This window comes from Colobus angolensis, unplaced genomic scaffold (genome assembly GCF_000951035.1).
Source record: "Colobus angolensis palliatus isolate OR3802 unplaced genomic scaffold, Cang.pa_1.0 Scaffold146, whole genome shotgun sequence".
Classification (NCBI taxonomy): domain Eukaryota; kingdom Metazoa; phylum Chordata; class Mammalia; order Primates; family Cercopithecidae; genus Colobus; species Colobus angolensis.
Window position 1 is genome coordinate 8308701 of NW_012114555.1, and position 20888 is coordinate 8329588.

General features: G+C 37.2%; 1 protein-coding gene across 5 annotated transcripts; it reads right to left on the reverse strand.

Moving 5' to 3' along the window:
• Positions 1-120: 120 nt before the first annotated feature.
• Positions 121-20050, reverse strand: PACRGL (PARK2 co-regulated-like). 5 transcript variants are annotated; one of them, XM_011935669.1, is made up of 9 exons: positions 19671-20050; positions 15952-16019; positions 15672-15826; positions 12555-12622; positions 10685-10775; positions 7488-7622; positions 6870-6977; positions 3569-3649; positions 121-1209 (listed from the first exon to the last, which is right to left on the reverse strand). In XM_011935669.1, exons 2-9 carry the CDS (start codon positions 16001-16003, stop codon positions 1153-1155), a joined length of 747 nt encoding a protein of 248 aa, XP_011791059.1. In that variant the 5' UTR covers positions 16004-16019; positions 19671-20050; the 3' UTR covers positions 121-1152. The 5 variants fall into 5 exon arrangements, with proteins under 5 accessions (XP_011791059.1, XP_011791058.1, XP_011791060.1 ...); XM_011935668.1 differs by having other exon boundaries at positions 19879-20037; XM_011935670.1 differs by lacking the exon at positions 3569-3649.
• Positions 20051-20888: the final 838 nt, after the last annotated feature.

Consider the following 20888-nt stretch of genomic DNA (forward strand, 5'->3'; position numbering starts at 1 on the left):
CTCTGCTCCTCTCTTGCAGAAGGAATCGCTTCTATTACATCAAAATTCTGAACTATGTCTAAATTAAGTTTTAAAAGCTTCTTAAAAATTGCTAAACATAAGCAAAACAAAATCCATGAATGCATGTACAAGTTTTAACATTCTAATTGCTGAATATCCTTATGTGAACATCAGTATTTTCTGGCTATGAAATGCAAAAATAATATTTACTTAAATACAGTTAACACCTAAAATTTAGGTAGTTGTAATGAGTTGTAATAAACAACATACTTGTAATAGAATTTACAGATTTAGAAAAAAATTTCTTAAACTATTCTAGAATACTCTGAAAAAATTTTCCAAGCATTGTACATTATACAATATGTATTTACAAACAATAATTAATAGTGTATTCATGGGGCCAGGCATGGTGGCTCACACTTGTAATCCCAGCACTTTGGAAGTCCATTGTGGGATCACTGGCCAGAATTGAGACCAGCCTGGACAACAGAGTGCGATCCCATCTCTACAAGCAAATTTTAAAATTAGCCAGGCATGGTGGCATGTGCCACCATGTAGTCCCAGCTAATCGGGAGGCTGAGATGAAAGGATCATCTGTGCAATAAAATTTGAGGCTTGCAGTGAGCTATGATTATGCCACTGCACTGCAGTCTGGCAACAAAGCAAGATCCCTTCTCTTTTAAAACAATTTTTAAAAAGTGTATTCACAAACATTTGTCCACTATTTTAAATTTCTACCGTCTTGTTAAATATTAAACCCAAGAAACAGCAAACTATCTGTAAAACTAAGGGCACAGCTACAAATTGTTTGCCAAAAAAGTGTTATAAATAAAAACGCACCTGAAAATACAAATGCATCTTATCTTGCCAACTCAATAATGGTTCTTCGCACAAATAATAAAAATAAAAAAAAAAACCTCAGAAAACTGTACTCTTACAGAACTTATTTTAGTAACTTTCCATTAGTAACTATTCTTTTTTGTTGCTGAATAACTTTGATTCAGTGTATATTCATCTTAACCTAGTAAATAATGAACGGTGGCTGTGATTTACAAAAGAATAAAATACATGGAATAAAGGTTCCATGAGTACCCACGGTCAGTGTTTGACACGTCACCAGGTAGAAAAAACAATTTTTGTTGGCTCCCTTCTTCAACAGCATATGGAGCAGTACGTTGGAATTTTAGATTTGATGATGCTAAGGCTTCCCTGTCAACAGAAAAAAAATTGAGCATCATTAGTATCATGCAGACTTCCCCTAACAGGTATTGTATTTGCAGGAATATGCCTAGAAAGTATCCAAAACTCAAAACAAAAAAAGGGTAAGAACAAAATGATGAAATAAGGACTTTTCGCTGTGTTAAATAAAATATAGGCTTTTTTTTTTTTTTTAAGTATCTAACTAGAGAAGTAGTTAGAAGCCAGACTACCAGTATCTGAATTCAGCATCTACTGGTCACTTATTTGTCAAACCTGGACTAATTACTTCTCTGTGCCTACGTTTCTTGATCTTTAGAGGGAGATAACAATAGAATCTCCCTCTGATGACTAGGAAGAGTAAATGAGTTTCATATCTAAAAAGTACTCTGCAGAGTACCTGCCATGTAATAAGTTCTCAAACAATCAATAAAGATCAGGATTTGTGTTGTGCCTTTCCCAAAATAAATATGCATTTCACTTAGAAAAAAAAACCAGGCTAAGAATGAACTGATTTCAAATTTAAGGCAGATCAGTTCTAAGAAAGTAACACTGTGACTATCTGTTAACAGATATTTTCCTGTACCCAGAAGTTGAATAGTTCCATCATTGATACACACAAGTCCTAAGAAATGAGAAACCACAACTAAGAACACTCATTTTTAAAGACTTATTTCTAATATTTAAAGAGAGAGATATATAAGCTTTTACGCTCTCAGAAGAGAAAAAAGAGCATTAATTTCAAGAAGGATTACAAAGTAATAGAGGCTAGCACAATAGTAATTAAGCCAAGAGAAAGTCTTTGGCATGTAATTGCAATAGAAAATTTTCTATTACAATAATTACATCTATTATTAAAATATTATGTAGGACATAATGAGAAAACAAGAGAAGTCAGAAGAAAATAAGTAATTAACTACAAAATCTGTTTAAAAATTCTGTATTAGCAACATTCAAAGCTAGTAAGATGGAGTAGTAAAAAAAGAATTTGGTATTTCTGGGATCCTGGATTGCTCAAGTACACCTCTGTGTTCCCCTTCCAAATCTTAATGTGTTGTTTCTAAACTTTATTTACATGCATACTATCTCCTCCTCCACACCCCCTCCACTCCCACCACAAAATCTAACATGCCTGGCCTGTCCCTTTCTACTTGTCCCATTTCCCATACTGGCCCACAGGATATGGAAAACTACCTAGGGAGGGTTTCCCACTGAAAAGCTGTGGCATCATTATTTAGCATTTGTTCACTTCCACTCCACAGAAGAAGAAAGGAGAAATATGTTTTGCATTTAAATTCTCAGAAGAGCAAGCAAGAATTTCCTTGCTGCAGAGGAGACATGGGATTAGCTAGGGGAAGGTTCAGCACATCTCCTCAAGGTGTCTGAATGCTAATTCTCTGCCTAGGACCCAAACACAACAAAGAAATTTATTATCTAGTAGGCTTTCGGACTTACTTCCTCTTGTAAACTCTATTCTAGGCATCCATCATGGAAAGAATGTAATCAATCAAACAACTCATTGAAATTGGTCAAATGAGGTAATTTCGCTAAAGCTTTATGTCTGCCATTTTAAAAATTGTATATAATCAGGCAAATTTTCTCATAACTAATTCCTTCGGAAGTACCTAGAATGGAACTACGTTACGCAATGTTAATATAGTCACATGTAATTCTATCATTAAGATCTGATTAAACAAAATTCCCACAAGCAAGGACTGCTTTTATGGAAATATTTCTAAGATGAGATTATCTGAATGCTTCCTTCAAATGCTGAAAGTTCAAATTAGTAATTTGACACCATGTAGTTATGAAATCCTCCATATTTTTGTATCTTGAAAAGTTAGAATAACCAATTAAACTATTCCAGCACTGTGTGTGCATGTGTGTGTGTGTGTGTGTGTGTGTGTGTGTGTGTGTACACCTATGTGGTATGCACGCACTTACAGACAGAATAGTGCAATCATCTGGACGTCTGAGTCAGAAAAGACAGCAAATGAAAGAGAAAAAAGTATTTTTCCTCAATGAGATAAATTAATCATTTGGTTTTCTGAACTTTTCAATGGTCAAAACTAAACCACTGAAAATACCTTAAAGAAAAAAAAACTGTACCACTGTGCCACATGGAATGCCATATTAAGCACTGTGAAAGTATACAAGCCCTACATTTATTCAATCTGAGTCTGGTCTGAGTGGCAGGGCTTGACCTAGAGACAGAAACTCTGAGTTCTTAAAGGAAAATAACAGTATCAATTTCACATAGTTACCCGTGGCTGAAATGAGACAGTATATGTTAAATATATAGTCAATTTAATAATATGCCTAAAAGTTTTAAAAAAAAAAAAAAAGACTTAAGGAATAATATTCTACTTACACTTCCGCCACATTGCTCTAGCTTTTGTAATGCACTGGTGATTGGCTCTTTGAATTTCTTGTCCATTAATCTCTTGGAAAGCTTTTAAAGTAAGATTAGGGGGAAACAAAATGACTTTAAACTTAACATCACCATATGCGTAAGTAAATCTTCAGGAGCACCCCTTGTTTCAGATTTCAAGGCTTCTCTTAGGAAGCATCTCATTGAAATTTGCATTATAGGTACCTCTGTATTTGTTTTAAAAAACAATTCACATTATTTCAAGTAAAACCAATCCTATAAAATCTGCTACAGTATGCTATCTGAAGTTTTCTATAAAATAGCATATTTTGCGATTTTGTAATCTGCAAGAGCATTGATGACCATGATGGAAAGCTTTGCCTCTAAAGCACACATTTTCCCGCAATAAAAATGGAAGAGAGGACAAAGGACAGAGGATTTACATGACTAATTTAGTAATAGTGAATGCCCTGGGGATGGAGAGCGTCCCTCTCCAGTCTTCCAGTTGCTTTCTTCACACTGCATTACCCTACTGAATCTGTATACACCCTGTATAGCACAGAGGTTAATAGGCAGATCCAGGGGCCATCAGCATCACAATCACTTGAGATGCTGTTTAAAAATGCAGATTCTTGGGTCTCATGCCATACTTAACCAGAATCCCAGGGCAGAAGCCCAGATTCTGCATTTTAAGCAAGATTTTCAGGTGATTTATTCCCTCTTTAAAGTCCCATACATTTGCAGCTCAGAAAAGGTATAATTTATTTTGCATAGAGGAAAAAATGAGTTGTATATAGGGGTTCAGTAACTGGTTTTGAAAAATTTCTTCTAGAATACCCTTTCTTCCAATAAGCATCTAATGTAGAAGTCTATAAAGCAGATGAAAAAGAAGGCTTTGAGGCTGAAAGGTATGGAAGATGGGGGTGAGGGACGAACGGGGTCTGATAGCAACTCACTGACATCCTCAGTGGTGTCTGTCTCATAGTGAGTGATAACAGACCAGGAACTAACCCTCACACAACCTATTTCTAGAGCTCTTCATATAATATCAGGATCTGACGGTCAGGGTGGTGTCTAGGTCTTCCCAAAATGCTGGCAGCCCAGGAAAGCTAGATAACCTTTCAGTCAGTCCTTGTCTAGGAAAATGAGAGCTCTGAGGAGGAATGCAAGTGACCAAAGATAAATGCCACTGACCCAGAAAGATTAAAAAACAAAACAAATGTATATAATTGTTAATCTGGCCTTTTCTGCCACTGGAGGTGGGACTGAGAGGCTATGTAGGAAGCCTTGCTTGACTGACTTTGAGGAAGGATCCAGTGTGATTCCTTTTCTCTACATATCACTTCCCCTTGACTCCATCCCAATATTCTCAGCAGATGTCCTTGCTGCTTATTTCTACATACCCCACCCACCTGCAAAAAACAAACACAAAAAACAAAATCAAAACCAACAATCTCCACAAGGGCTGAGAGCATGCCAGTTTCTGCTCAGGATTATAGTCTCAATGCTTGGCACACCTGGCACAAAATAGGATGGCAGAGTGCAAGAGATTATTATTAAACTACTGAATATTTGAATGAATCACTTTGTACACTACTGTGAAATTCCCGTAGCTGGTCATCCACACACCCTGATATGAAGCTTACAAATATCTGCCAAGATTCTCTTTCTTCTGTCCTAAGACTCCTCATATGTCAAGGCTTGAGAGTCTATTCTCACTATGTCTTCTCCTCACCTGAAACCTCATGGAATTTCATCTACCACTTATGAGCACATCTATCCTGATAGTCACCATCACCCCTACTTCTTACAGTGTTAACCAGGTGGTTCTTGGTGTGTATTACACTATTTGTGGAATAGGAAATTAAAAATATAGTTCCAGGATCTCTCATATGGATGGATCCAAGAAAAAACAGTGGACCCATGATCAAAATCATACCTCAGCTGTGAAATACAGAAGAACGTAGACAGGGAGGTCCTAAGACGTTAATCTTTCTATCGGTATGTATGTGCCTTGCCTAATGTTTGGCCCTTGCCCCTAGCTCTTGAATGATAACCTCTAAGCTCTTGGAATGTCCTGCCAGATAGGGTATCCTTGTCAACATGGGAGTTTTGGGCGACACCAGGTAGTCTATACAATGTGATTTATGATGAGAACTTTGGTTCACAGAGTATTAGTTCGACTTCTAGAGAAGGTGTAGACTAATGTCAACCACACAGGCAGGCAGTCTTGCCTGCATGACAGACACCAATAAAAATCCTGGACACTAAGGCTCAGGTGAGCTTCTCTAGTTGGCAATACTCCATGCACGTTGCCACACATTGCTGCTGGAAGAAGTAAACACTGCATGAACAACTCCACTAGGAGAAGAAAACTGAAAACTCCATGCCCGGTATCTCTTGGACCCTGCCCTATGTGCCTCTTACCTATGCTGCTTTTAATCTTTTTTTGTTGCAAGAAACCATAACAGTGAATAACAGCTTTCCTGAGTTCCATGCATCGTTCTGGCAAATCATCAAACCTAAGAGTGGTCTTGGGAACCTCAGGAGCTGCACAGGGTCCCAGTAAATATTTATAGTAAGAACTAAAGTTACACATATCAGGAAAAAGTCTCTTCCTGAATGCAATTTACAGATTCACTAAAACATCACAATGAAAACCAAAAATACTTAAATGTGTTTGGTAATATATGATTATACAAGACAGTGTATGAGCACTGCTTATAATTCATAGTTATTCAACATGAACATAATACCATCTTACTGTTCATTAGCTTTTATCCATTCAACTTTTTTTTTTTTTTTTTTTTGACCAAGTCTCGCTCTGTCACCAAGGCTGGAGTGCAGTGGCACAATCTCGTCTCACTATAACCTCCACCTCCCGCGTTCAAGCAATTCTCCTTCTTCAGCCTCCTGAAGCTGGGACTACGCTTGGCTAATATTTTGTATTCTAGTAGAGATGGGGTTTCACCATGTTGCCCAGGCTGGTCTGAAACTCCTGAGCTCATGCCCACCTCCGCCTCCAAAGCGCTAGGATTACAGGCGTGAGCCACCAAGCCTGGCTGGTTAACTTTTTATTACAACCCTAAACTCTGCTCATGTAGCTGTTTTCCATTAAAAAAAAATAAAACTAATACTGTCCATTAGTAAAATGTTTTATGAATGAGTTCTATATTATTTGTTAAGGATGATGAGATTTTTAAGGTTTTGAATTAAAGATTTGAAGTTGTTAAATCATAAAGAGATATGATTGGTGCATGATACATACAGCCAATCATTATCTAATCTCTGCAGTACTTACACTTGTAAGCAGATGCTTCAGATGGTCGTTTAGAGAAGGACCAACAACAACACTTAGCTGAACTAGGGCATTCAATCCTCTTTCAAACACTTCATCATCCGAATGGACCTGTAAGGTTGGTTAGTTGGGGATGTAGGGGCATCAGGGAAGAGAGGAGAAAAGGAAAGAAAAGATAGATTAGACAAAAGGGCAAGCAAGTAGAGAAAAGGGTAAGATTAAACATCTAAAATCAGAAGATAGTCAACAAAACCTAGAATTTTAAAAATAACCTTCAACACAGGACATCTAGAAGCAAAAAGCAAATTTTCCATCTGACTGAAGCATTAACTAAAATATATCTAGCATACAGAAGGACTGATTTGAGGTTCATTACTGCCTCTAATTACTTAAAATGTCCCTTTTTACCTTTAGTACATCCTCTAAAGATGTCTTCAAGTATGTAGTTATCTGGCCCTGAGTAACAGTTGCCTAAATCTGCAAATATGTCACAATCACAGATAAAGAACTAATTTGCATATAATTTGGAGGAAAAAAGACACACCATATTTTAAATATATTACAGCTTTCTTTTCTATCATATGTTTTCAACTATAAAGTACAATGAAATAAATGACATACCAGAGCTGCCTTTAGCACAGGAATCAGTCTAGGTAGCAAAGGAACAGCTTTTTCAGAAGCACCTCTGACCAAAAGTAATTCTCTAAAACCCTCCTTTGATACAAAGGTGTATGGATGCTTGGTTTCTCTCAGACCCTGCCAAAGACCAAGAGGAAACATGATTTACTACCCATTTCATTATGGTAATAACAGAAAAATTGAGTCTTTACTTGCTTAAACAAAAATCAAGTTTCATTCTTGTTTTCCTAATCATAATTACAATTTCAGCAGTTACAATTTCAGTTACACTGAGAAACTGTGAGACAAAGGGTCCCTTGGTATCCCAAGGGAGACTGGTTCCAGGACCCCAATGGATACCAAAACCTGTGGATGCTAAAGTTCTTCATATAAAACAGCACACTATGTGCACATACTCCCATATACTTTAAATCATCTCTAGACTACTTATAATCCTATTACAATGGAAATGCTTCATAAATAATGTTTATATTGTATTGTTTTATTTGTATTTTTTATTGTTGCACTGTATTTTTTTTTAAGAGTTTCGATCTGCAGCTGGTTGAAACCCTAGATGTGGAACCCATGGATAGGAAGCGCCAGCCGTACAGGAGACAAGAGTCATCTCTACCCACAGAAGGGAAGGAAGAGAGAAGAAAATGAAAAAAATAAGAAAAAGGAAAAGAAAAGAAATGAAAAACAGGGGAGGCAAGAAAAAATATAAAAAGAAAGAGAAAATAGGGAGGAAGGAAAAAGCAGGAAATGGAAGGAGGAAAAGGAAAGGTAACTGAAAATACAGAAAAAAGAAGGGAAACTCACTAGGATAATAAAAACATTTTGTTACGTACACTCACACACTTCCTGAAAGCAGAGCAAATTATTCTGTTTATAACCACTCCTTTATGAATGCATGGCTATGAGACCCACTACATTTAGTGATTTTATGACTTAATAAGTTTCTAAAATAAATTTCCTTCATATTTAAGTATTTTATATTAACATATTTAGAAAGCAAGTATTATACTATATGCATTTCAAAGGCATGTTAAGATTTTAAACATCATTTGTAATACTGAAATGCAGTATGAAATTTTTTTTAAAAAACTGTAGATCATATCTCACTATGCCTTTCACCCTAAATGCATTAGAAACAATTAGCTAGGACTCTTTTATGATTTAACCAATCACAGTGAGTCAAGATAAAAGGGCCATCTGACTTTTTTCAAAACGATAAAAACAAACAAAATTAACAGTAAACTCTTTCAGTTTGACTATCTATGAAGTGAATAAATAAAATCAGCTGTAAAATCATGCTTAGAAATACTAATTTTCAACTAATTTGTCCTTCAGATCTAAATATCTGCTTCCAAATAGTAATCAAACATTTCCCTTCCTCAAAGATGTCATGCTTTTGAAAACCATCCTGCCAAGCACATGAGCATCATTTTGGATCACAGGTTCTATCATCTTAGCAGTGTCCTGTATCCTATTCATTTTAGAGATAATAACTCTCAGATTAAAAGTTGAAGTGGATTTCAGCCATGGTTCTTCTGTCACTACTTATCTGTTAGTAAATGAGGCCAAGACAAAGATAAACATCTACTCAATACAGAAGGAAAAGCATTGACATTTGGACAACAGGTATATAAAAGGCTGACTTTAAGCAGAAGTTAGAGTCCCTTTAAAGATATCCCAAATTAAAGCACTCCCTGTACAATGTGATTAGCTATAGTACACTTTCAAAGCTATCACCAGTTTTGATTAGTCTAAAAAAAAAACATGGTTTGTTACCCGGTAAAAAAGGCTTAAGGTTTAAATAAGAATTAAGGAAACATCACAAATTTTGTGTGTGTGTGTGTGTGTGTGTGTGTGTGTGTGTGTGTGTGTGTGTGTTTGAGAGAGCATCTCACTCTACTGTGCCCGGCTAATGTGATTTTTTTTCTTTTATAGAAACAGGGTCTCCCTATGTTGCTCAAGCTGGTCTCAAACTTCTGGGCTCAATTGATCCTCCTGCCTTGGCCTCCTAAAGTGCTGGGATTACAAGCATGAGCCACAGTACCCAGCCTAACCTTTAATGCCAACTTCAGAACTGAATTTCAAAATAGGCTACCTGTAAAAATACACTACTTGTGATACTGAGCAATAAATTAAGAAAAACAAAAACTTACAGATTTTGCTAGTAACTGGTTACTCTTAAAAGAGTAAACATATTTGGAAAATTAAAGGAGGAACTAGAGACTTTGATGTTTCATTTTAATTAAGGAATCTCAATTGGAAAAATTACTTTTTTCTGTTTTGCTCCCACTTGGTCCTCCCCACTGGTTTTATAGGAAAGGCAAATGATATTAACCTAAAAAGGCACTGCTATATTTATAGAGTGAGTTACACAGTAGTAACTAATCTAAGTAAAACTATCAGTGAAAGAACTCAGGTGTTTTATTGCTAATATCACCCAAACTTGAATCATTTGTTTCTTACTAATGACAACAAAATGATCCTTAACTTTCAACAAGGCAAGTAATTAAAAATTTAAATACAAGACAGCTGGTTAATTCATTGCTCTATTTCTAACTCTAGGAATAAAATTCATAGAAGACAGCAATGATTCACTTGAAGCTAAGACTCCACCAACATTTTTCCTGACACAAATGTTAAATTATATAAAGAAAGCTATCGAAAGTTTTTTTTTTAAATAGTCTATAAAACTACCTCCATGATATTGTACTGGAAATGTACAAGTAAAGCAGAGAGCTGCAGTGTTCTCCAAAAGAACATTTAGGTAGGTAGTATCAATTCCCTAAGAAACACATCATGTCAACATGATTGGTTGTACACAGAACCACTTACCACTATCTGGCACAGTTTTCAGTTTAATCCCGGATGTTTTCCTGATTTCACTAGTACCAAAAAATCTGTCTCCTCATTATGAATCCATGTATTTTTTTAAATAAGTACAAATATTTCATCCAGCTATCTATAAATCCCTATGCAGACTAATTCCATGTTTATAAAGCTGATTAATCAATTTCAAATAACTATATAAGAATCATAATTACTTCCTAAGGGGGTGTGGTGTTTCAATGCCTATTGTGTGCTTCCTTTTTCAAAAGCACAGAATGAAATTCACTGACAAGCTACAAAGTAACATTTAATCCAATTTTTAACATTTCTTTTTCTAATAGAAGAGATGGCATATTTACCTCAGCTAAAGTAATAAGAAGTGGATCAAATGAAAGACTTTCAGGAGGACATTCCCACTGTAATCTGTGTTTTACTGAACCATGTACCAATCTAAAATATAAAAGTCAGTGAATGCAATAAGAAAAATATAATTCTATATTAAGCAGGGATCATCTAACATACTGTATAACCATATTGGAACAAGGACATTTTACAAAGCAATGTCAATAATCCTACAAAATCCCACTCTTTCAGCAAAAGTGACCCCACATGTGTTAAGGTTACAGTTTTGGTGCTTAAGCATGTTGCTGTCTGTGAATCTTAATGCAAATGTTCCAGGTGGTATCTTTCGGTAATATGGCACAATAGGTAATCTACAGAAATGAAAAAATGCAAAATGTAGTAATTATTAAAAATGTTTTACAAGGAACATTCTTTTTCAGATATAGATCATGTAACCCTAACACTAACAACCTGAAGGCAAAACCAAGTTTTCTCTCTGTTAAAGAGAAGAAAACCGAGGCCACGAAGGTAAAATGGCCCATTCAGGGTTACAAAGTGGTGGCCCCTGAATTAGGGTTTCTGCCTCTTTTAACTGTTTTTTTTTTTTTTTGCTTTGTTCTGTTTTGTTTTTGAGATGGAGTTTCACTCTTGTTGCCCAGGCTCAAGTGCAGTGGTGTGATCTCGGCTCACCACAACCTCAGGTTCAAGCAATTCTCCTGCCTCAGCCTCCCGAGTAGCTGGGATTACAGGCATGTGCCACAATGCCTGCTTGCTTTTTTTTTTTTTTAGTAGAGATGGGGTTCCCTCCATGTTGGTCAGGCTGGTCTCGAACTCCTGACCTCAGGTGATCTGCCTGCCTTGGCCTCCCAAAGTGCTGGGATTACAGCCTTTATTGAGGAATAACTAATATGCAATAAACTGCACATATTTATCGTATACAATTTGGTATGTTTTTATGTACAAATACACTCAAGGAACTATCATCACAATCATTATAGTGAACTTAATCCATCAACCTAAATGCTTCTCTGAACTCGTTTGTAATGTTCCCAACGTCTTGACTCCTTTAGGCTTATTTTCATAAGAGCAAGATGTCTCTGTAAAATTGTTTTTACATTTTTGCAACAATAAATTGTTGAGGGGTGGGGAGTAGAGAGTTAAGAACCTTTAAATAGGGTTTCAAATCAGAATCTAAACATGAAATAACAATAAACTGAAGAGCATTTCTTGAGCTTATTTTTCACTCCAAATCTGAAAATACCATTAAAAACTAATTTCTTGAACTTTGGAACAAAAATAAATAAATGTTGTGATTCTTTCCACAATCAAAATAAAACTTTCTATCATCTAGAACAGGCTAAAACTGGATGTACTCTGAAGAAATAAATGCTTTATAGAAATAAATCATAAAATGACATATTATCCATAGTCTGTATTTTAAAAAAAATAGTTCTGACATCTGTCTAGAAAGGTGGCAAGAATTATATCCAAAAGGAAGCAAAAACAGCCATATGTATTTATTATTAAACAAACAATTTCATTAAATTGACAACTTTCATTTTATCAACAAGATAGGATTTTTTAATTTGCAACTTGCCCAAGCCTGTGAATGCTTAAATTGATTATTTCAGAAAAAGAGTTCAAGTAAATTTCTTAAACTAATTGATGGTTTATCATATATCCCAATAACTGTATTTTGGAATGAAAATGGTTTTCCTCAACAACATCCAGGGATCTATACCAATCCAAAAGAAAGTGTGAATACAGTCACCTTTATTTCAACCTCACTAGTAAATAAAACTTACAATACATTTAAACTAAATACTGTATTGATTTTACTCAATGATTTTGAATAATTTGGTCAGTTATAAATCATATTGATTTTACCTGCAAGGAATACCTCCTTTAGAGTAAATAGCTGCAAATGCAGAAGGCGCTCGTGACTGTTCACCAAACTAAAATAAAAAATGAAAATATTACTATCACCCATACTTCTGAGGTCAGAGGCACACAGCCATCTTGCTTTTCAAACCACCAAGCTGGTATCAAAGTGTACCATTTCTACCCAGCAACACAGTTGAGAAAAACTGTCAATCCTCTCACTATTAGAATACCACAACTACACTTTGTACATCTTTTTTCCCCTAACGATTCAGAATGCTTGAAGGCGGCTGAAACCACATATTGATAGTTCTTTCTACCCTCTTCCGACGTGACCCTTCAAGGTGAGAACTCTATGGAGAAGGGGTGTTAAATATAGGAAAAGTATATTTGTTTTTTGCCTCCTGCACATCTCCTACTTTGTCCTCCAGCCAAATACAGATGGTGTAGGGAGTCACATTTCTCCAAACTGGCTTTAGGCTTCTATAAAAAACAAAGGATTACACTGCGCAGGAGGGAGAGAATTGAAGATGGAGAAGATTCTCACAAATATACACCCGGATGTATTTTCTTAGATATATAACTTCATAACCTTTCAGTTTTGCTGTATCTGAATAGATTGATTTTACACTTACTCTCAAAGATGATTTAAGGGATGGTCAATCACAACAATAAAACAATCACAGCATAAATAACTTCAATATAATTGATAAGAGACTTAAAGAGGATTTAGGAACAAAAAGTAAGTATTTTATCACATGGTACTTTTAATATACAATCAAACGAAAAAATAGTTCTCTAAATTACAAAATATAAATTGACCTGTTTTAAAGACATAACTACATAATGTTTTTTAAGTTACACACAGTGGTAGTTTTAAAACGTCCTTAAAAAGTTTAGAATCAGCTCTTTTTTCCTCTGGAAAAGCATGAGTTTTGAGTAAAAGCACACAGGAGAAAATTCATTCAAGTTAAATTATAATAAAAGATTCATTTCTGGCCAGGCGTGGTGGCTCAAGCCTGTAATCCCAGCACTTTGGGAGGCTGAGGCGGGTGGATCACGAGGTCAGGAGATAGAGACCATCCTGGCTAACAGGGTGAAATCCTGTCTCTACTAAAAATACAAAAAATTAGCCAGGCATGGTGGTGGGTGCCTGTAGTCCCAGCTACTCAGGAGGCTGAGGAGGCAGGCGAATGGCGTGAACCCGGGAGGCGGAGCTTGCAGTGAGCCCATATAGCGCCACTGCACTCCAGCCTGGGCAACAGGGCAAGATTCCATCTCAAAAAAAAAAAAAAAGATTCATTTCCAAAACTCAATCCATGTTATGTGTAACAATTCACAAGAGGAACGTTTCATTTATCTAGTTACAATTTCTGCTAAGAAAGAAATACAAGTTTTAAAAATTATTTTCAAGTAATAAGCATATCAGGTAAGAAAGTTATTTGAAAAAAGAGAGAATAGAAGATGGAGAAGATTCTCACAAATATATGCCTGGATGTATGTATTTGAAAAAAGTGCTACACATATTGGGGAAAAAAATGAAGACAAATTAGTACTATACTCTCAACATATTTTACTTCTACCACCTACAAGCAAATGATCTTTTTGGCCCTTACAGATCATGAAAATAATCCCTAAATTTTCAAAATACCCACAGAGACTACATTTCTGATTGAAATGTTAAGCAATTCCTTTGCCTTTCTATTTTGTTCTAGAGATAATCATGGTTTCATCTTCCATGTCCCACAAAATCAGAATGTTTTTTATGAATGGATTACTTTTATCGATTTTAACCAAATTTTACCAAGTCTAAAGTGAAAAATGTTATCCCATTCAATTTTTAACAATTTCAGACCACAGTTCAACTCTGCATTAATGTTATATACCATACTATACTGAATTAGCATTACAGAAAGTTTTTAACTCAAATATTTAAAATATTAATGTGCATAAATCACAATAGTGAATTCACATAAAATGAACACACTTATTAACAGAGTTGAAAAATCTGAAAGTTTCCAGCATACCAGATGCCTCCACTGCCTCTCCCAAATCCCTAACCACCTGTCGCCCAAAGGTAAATATTATTCTGACTTCCAACTCATTTGTTTTAGATTGGTAGCCTTTACATATCTTAGACATGCTTATCTCAGGTCAAATTATTTAACTATTTCCCAAAACTTTCCTCAATTTTTACTAAAACTTAGGACTAAGGTCATTAAATATTATTAATTCAAAAAGTACTTCTTTAAAGAGAGGAAGAAAACTGAAGTGTCACCACGAACTCCCTCAACTAAACACAAGCAAAGGAAGTGAGAGCAACAAGATTATTAGGGCCCTCTTCAGGTATTCAATTTCCTTGACACTGCAGATTACAGAAAGAAGCAAAGGAACATAGCCGCTCCAACTATTTTTCACTTTTCTTTTATCAAGCCAGACACTCTTTCCATCTTGGAGAGCTCACTGTACCCCTTACTTCCTTGCTTAAATACCTGCCATACTCTACCTACCATCAAAGTCAATCAGGAGCTTCAGTTACTCTCACAATCCCCTTCGAAGGCTGAAATCACTAATATCTCACCCTATCAAAGTTGAGCAGGGGGCAAATAACACCTGGTACTGTTGCACAGGTGTGTTCACTTCTGTTTTTTTATTGCATAAATCCCATGTTTACTAAATCTCATTAAACTGTTAGGAAAGGGCAAAGGAGGCTAGTACTACAACTAGGATTTCTGGTGGAGCTAATTTACAGAATACAGAGGAACAGTCAGAGACCTTTATGCAACTATGGAAGCACGAAAAGCATTCTGTGGCAACTGAATACCAGTTTATTCATTGGGAAGCAAAACAACACTGCAAATAAAATCTAAAACTAAGGTGCAATTTTCTATGCACTACAATGTGGTAACCCAAAGAGGTTAACTTCTGTGTCTCCTTACCTCCATACTCACTCCCACATGTGACTGATTATCTTAGAACTTCACCATAATAACCACAGGCCCTTCCTCATCATTAGCTCAAAACTAGCAAAGGGACAAAACTTAAGACAGCATCCAGAATTGTTCAATACTGTGTGAAATGCCTTTAAAAAATCTACTGAGTTAGGAGTAGTTTTGGACCTACCGGGTTAATTGTTTTAGGGTTCAGTTTATCACTTGGTCGAGGATGAAGTTTTCTTGCAGACTCTGGAGAACTGGTTGACAATGAGGATTTGATTCTTTGAACTGTATTCCTGTGTTTTATCTGTGTGCTTGATGATGTCCTTTGATCATAGTCACCTGGACAAAACAGAACATCAATAAAAACCAGGTAAAAGCAATAAAGTTCACCTTGCATCCATCTGTAACACATAAAGTGCCATTAACAAACTTGGCCTCTTCACTTAAGACACAAAGTTCTGTACCTCTTGCTCTGTTTTTCAACTGTGTACCTCCAGAGCCCTCTGATTTCTGCATTGCTTCCCTTTCACTCCTGCAGTTAAAAAAAAAAAAGCTGATTTCAAAATTTGTTTGGAGGAGCATTTGTTATCAACACAAAGACCAAACCAGAACAGAGTATACAATTATACAATACAGTAAAAGATACATAAAAAAGTTGATATGGAGCAAAATACTGGAAAAGACTAATAAGAAAACATGAAATTATGTCAACTTCAATAGTATCAGTAACAGCAAAATAATCATCTCCAAGAAAATGATGCAAAAAAGTCAACTTTTTTCCCATTCAAATTGTCAAAATAAACTGTTAGAAACTCACTTCCAATCCTCCAGCCACATTAGAAAACAGACTAGATTTCTGAAAGGAGTGGTTGGCACATCCCCTATCATCCTCTCCATCTTCTCTGGCTTATTTCCAAAGTTCCAAATGTTAACATGTGCACATCAAGCTCTACTTTTCACGTGACATAATGAACTCTCCTACCCAATGTATCACAAGCTCCTTAAACTTAATTTAACTAAAACCGAGGTTGTTACACTGAAGTTATGAATCCCTTGTTAGCCCAGGGTACCACCAGTTTTCTGGTCCCCATACTGAAAACCAGAATCACCATTGTTTCCTTTTCCTTCATTTCCTACACTCAATGCTACATGTTGTGATGACAAAGAGCGAGCTTTGGGCTCAAATATGGGTCTACATCTCAGTTCTACCAATTATGAAGTTTATGAATTTAGGCAGATTTAACCTCCTTAAACCTTGACTTCCTGACCTGTTTAAAGAGGAAAATAAAAGCCTATCAAGGTTTTCTGGGGGAGTAAATGAAATTATCTCTCAAGTTACTCACCCACGGAATATTGGTTCACTTTTCCCTTACACAGTTCCTTTTTTTCTGCTAATGGAGGACTCTAGTTCATACCCCAAAGCTTCCAGCTAATCCAATTTCTACAATTGTATCTCTAGCAAGGAATACACACACACACACACACACACACACACACACACTCTCTCTCTCTCTCTCTCATACCCTAGTGCCTACTGGTATTTTTAGGCCAAGCTTCATTCCCAACTTCCATGAAGCCTTTCCTGATCTTGGTTTTTCAAATGTATATTTCTATGGCATTCTGATTTCTATCCTGTGTCCTTATTTCTACTTGATTACTCTGTTCCCTCGCTTCCGTGACTAGTTATTCTATTAGCACACGTCTCACTTTAATGCCTTTAATAATGACTGCCTCTCAAGTATAGTGTAAGATCTTCCCTTAGGACAACACAGGTAAAGTGCTCTTCCACCTCCAAATGACAGCTTTTCAAATATTTGATGGCATTAACTCTTAACTCCTTCACTTTTTCTTCTTCAGGATAAACACTGTTACTTTTTAAAATTATTCCTCACATGAAATGCTTTTAATCCCCTTAACAAATTAGAAATCCTCAAAAGGAGGACAAATAGCCAGATATCGCAAACATGATGTACCAGCTTAAAGTCTGATACCATGTAAAGATAAACTAAACGTAAACTTGCTTCTGCACACTGAATAATTTCAATTTCCTTGATTTAATACATTGATCTCATTTATCTCATCCCACTACTAGCAGATGACTTATTTCCCAGTTATCACACTTCACCTTCATCCCCAGGGCATTTTCTAGTACTATGGTAATTAAAATCTCATTAAAGTTGTCAGATAATATTCTAAAATAAGCTGAGAGAAGCTTCAAATATGTTAACCTACTATCGTACTTCTGTGATCATTCAACAAGTATTTAATATTGTGCCTGACTTCTGTTTTGAGACGCTCCTGGAGGGGGAACAACACAAGTTTCTGCTGAAAAAAAAAAAAAAAAAATACATCAGTTTCCTCAACTCCATAATTGGGCATAATTACAGGAACTACTTTAAGTGTTGATGAAGACTAATACGAGTATATGTAAAACAACATTTCTATAATGGTTGGCATACAGTAAGGGCCACATGAGTCTTAGCTATTATTACAATTTTCTTTACAAGGGTACAAAGTGTTCTTTAGTATTACTATTACTAACAACAGTGTGACCAAATGTTTTCTCCTTTTTAAAAAATTTGGTTTAACATCTTGGGCTACATCCATTTGAAGACCAGCTGAGTCCAATTTCTTTTGATCATCAGTTGTTAACAGCTGCAACAGATGAACGCGAAGCACAGCAAAGATGCGTACTCACAAACATAGCAAATGCATAGGCAGCCACATCAAATTATGATGCACATTTTCAATACTACCTACCAATTCAGTAGAAGTTTTGGATGGAATTTTATAGCTAAATTTCTATCTTCCTTCACGTCAAAAAGTTGTTCCTGTAACAAACCAATGGGAAGGTGTTGCATTATATTTTGAATGAGTTCAGAAAGTCACCAAAACTCATTTGAAAAAGTTTCAAACATGCTAGAAGACTGAGCTTCTACAGTTTGAGTATACAGGACAATTTTTAAGTACAATATACTTATATAATTTTCAGCAATAAATACACATACAGTAATGCAAACATGCATACATTCCCCTTCAAAATTCTGTATTAGAGAGTTTCTTTCCAAAGCAATTGCTTTTTCACTTTTTTATCCTTTATCTTAAGGACAAATTACAGATGGCTCTCCATATACGCGGGTTCGACATCTATAGATTGACCCAACCACGGATACGGAGAGCAGACTCGGGGACTTCAGTATAGGTGGATTTGGGTATCTGAAAGAGACTGGGGGGAGGGAGGGAGTCCTGGAGCCAATCCTCCACGCACACCAAGGGACAACTGGAAGTGTGGTCAATTTTTAAAAATAACCACCTGGGAGCATACCACTGACAAGCCTGGAGTATGAGTTGTTTTGTGAAAGAAAGTTTAATAAATCGTATCCTTGGTAACTCCTCTTTCAAGTGGTTTTCCATTAAATAACATGTGAAGGATGGTGTAAAGGGGCAGTGATGGGAAGAAGCGAGGCAGTAAGAACTATTCTGTGTTATTATCAAGGTCACTGCTCATTCTTTTACAAAACAAGACAAAGGTTCTAATTATAGATATTAGAATCCATAAATCCACTTAACCTGGAACTATGTCACAATATCAGAAAGCAAACAAACCACCCTATGAAGCCCACACATTCTCCTTAAAGCTTCCTTGGCTGCTACAGGTCATCTATCTACAAGGGACTGCCGACATCTGTGTCAATGGTAGGAAAGTGTACTTCCTATCATTGTTTGGACAGCTGATATAGCCTATTTCTTTCCCTGTATATACTTTCTCCTGTACTCAGCTTTTAGACCACTGAACTAAAAAAATTCTCAGTCAGCAGAGGCCACATTTTTTTCTAATCCAGGTCTAGAAAGTTCCAAACGTGCAAGAGGCCCACTAAAGAAACCATGTTCCATTTATAAAGCTCTGTCAAATTCTAAAACACCCAGAGCCCAATAGTCACCTACCCCAATCCCTTTGTTTAACCACAAACTCAAAGGGCCAGTATTAGGGGTCGCAGAATCTGCTTAGGGGTCTTAGAATCAACTTTTCATCTTCCCAGCCACCCCTCCTACACTCACTTCTAGATACTTAAAGACCAGTCCAGGGTCAGGATGCCATCAAAGTTAGCGAAAGAGGAAGACACAGAAAAAAAGAAAGAAAAAACAGAGATTTTTTAAATGGGCCGAGGGAGCAGGAGTTTACCAGTTTTCATTAAGGTTAACGAAGGATACTCTCGACAGACCCTCTACCCCAGGAAAGGAGGGGCACACTCCAAGTGCTCACGATCTCAAGGGTCCTTAGCAACGGGGTCCGGCGGCCCTAACCACAGATCAGGAAGCAACCGGCTTGGCCGAGAGCGCGGACTGGACACCTGTACCCGCGGTTCACGGCTCTGGGGACTCGTTCCTACCGCGCCTCTCTCCCGCCGCGACCCGCACACGAGCTGCCGCACCACCAGAGGCCAGCAGAGCTTACGCCTGGCACTCGGTGGGCCAACATCCGCGGCTACCGCCACCGAGCGCCGGCGTTCGAGGAAATAAGGCTCCGCGCGGCCCGCCCCGGAATCTGGTCACGCCGCGCAAAGACGTCAGACGCACGCTGCGTCTTCTAAACCAATAGTAAGAGGTCGCGCAGGAGCCCCCCCCCCCGGAAGAGGGTTGCCCAGGCAACCAGCCGCCAGGCGTTCTCCGAGCAGCTGGCGAACTATAGGCGCTGTCTCTGGCGACAACGGGGCACCTGGTGGAGGCTGTTTTTCGACTAAGGGGTCCAGAGAGCAGAGGGAAGATGACGGGTTCCCAGTCGCCTGCGCCCTAATCTCTCTCCAGCCCACGCGCTTAACTCCTAAACGCTTTTCTGGCACACTTAGTACTCATTGTTCCTCAACTATCTTACCCCAGATACCCGGAGAGCTGAAGACTGTGAACTCCTCCCCCCGAGTCTTCAGGGGTGAGAGCCAAAGCCAACTGCATGCCCAGCTGTGGGATTATCTTGTAGTTTCCTGTCCTATCTGGCTAACTCATAAGTCTAGCTGTGGAAATTCGTTTCCTGTCGTATTGTATGAATCTCATATGTTATTGCATTCTTCACAGTATATCCCCATTTAAGTAGTAAAAAGCACGATTTTGTGCTCCACATCATAACAAAACTGATGCTGCAGGAAAATGCGTATTCCCTTGCATTGCGTTCCACCAGCAACAATTTGCGTTGTCATAGTTATAAGTCCAAGCCCTTTGGACCTGTCCACTGCACTCCTGTAGCATCCTTTACTGTTGCCAACCCAAAGCCCTAACTTTTTGCGTAGGTAACACTAAATTGGCATTATCTGAGCACTCGAGGCTATGTAATCCTTCTGTGCTCGTGTAGCTCCATCCTTGCTTCCTGCCTACCACCCCAGAAGCATCTTCATTAGACTGTGAGTTT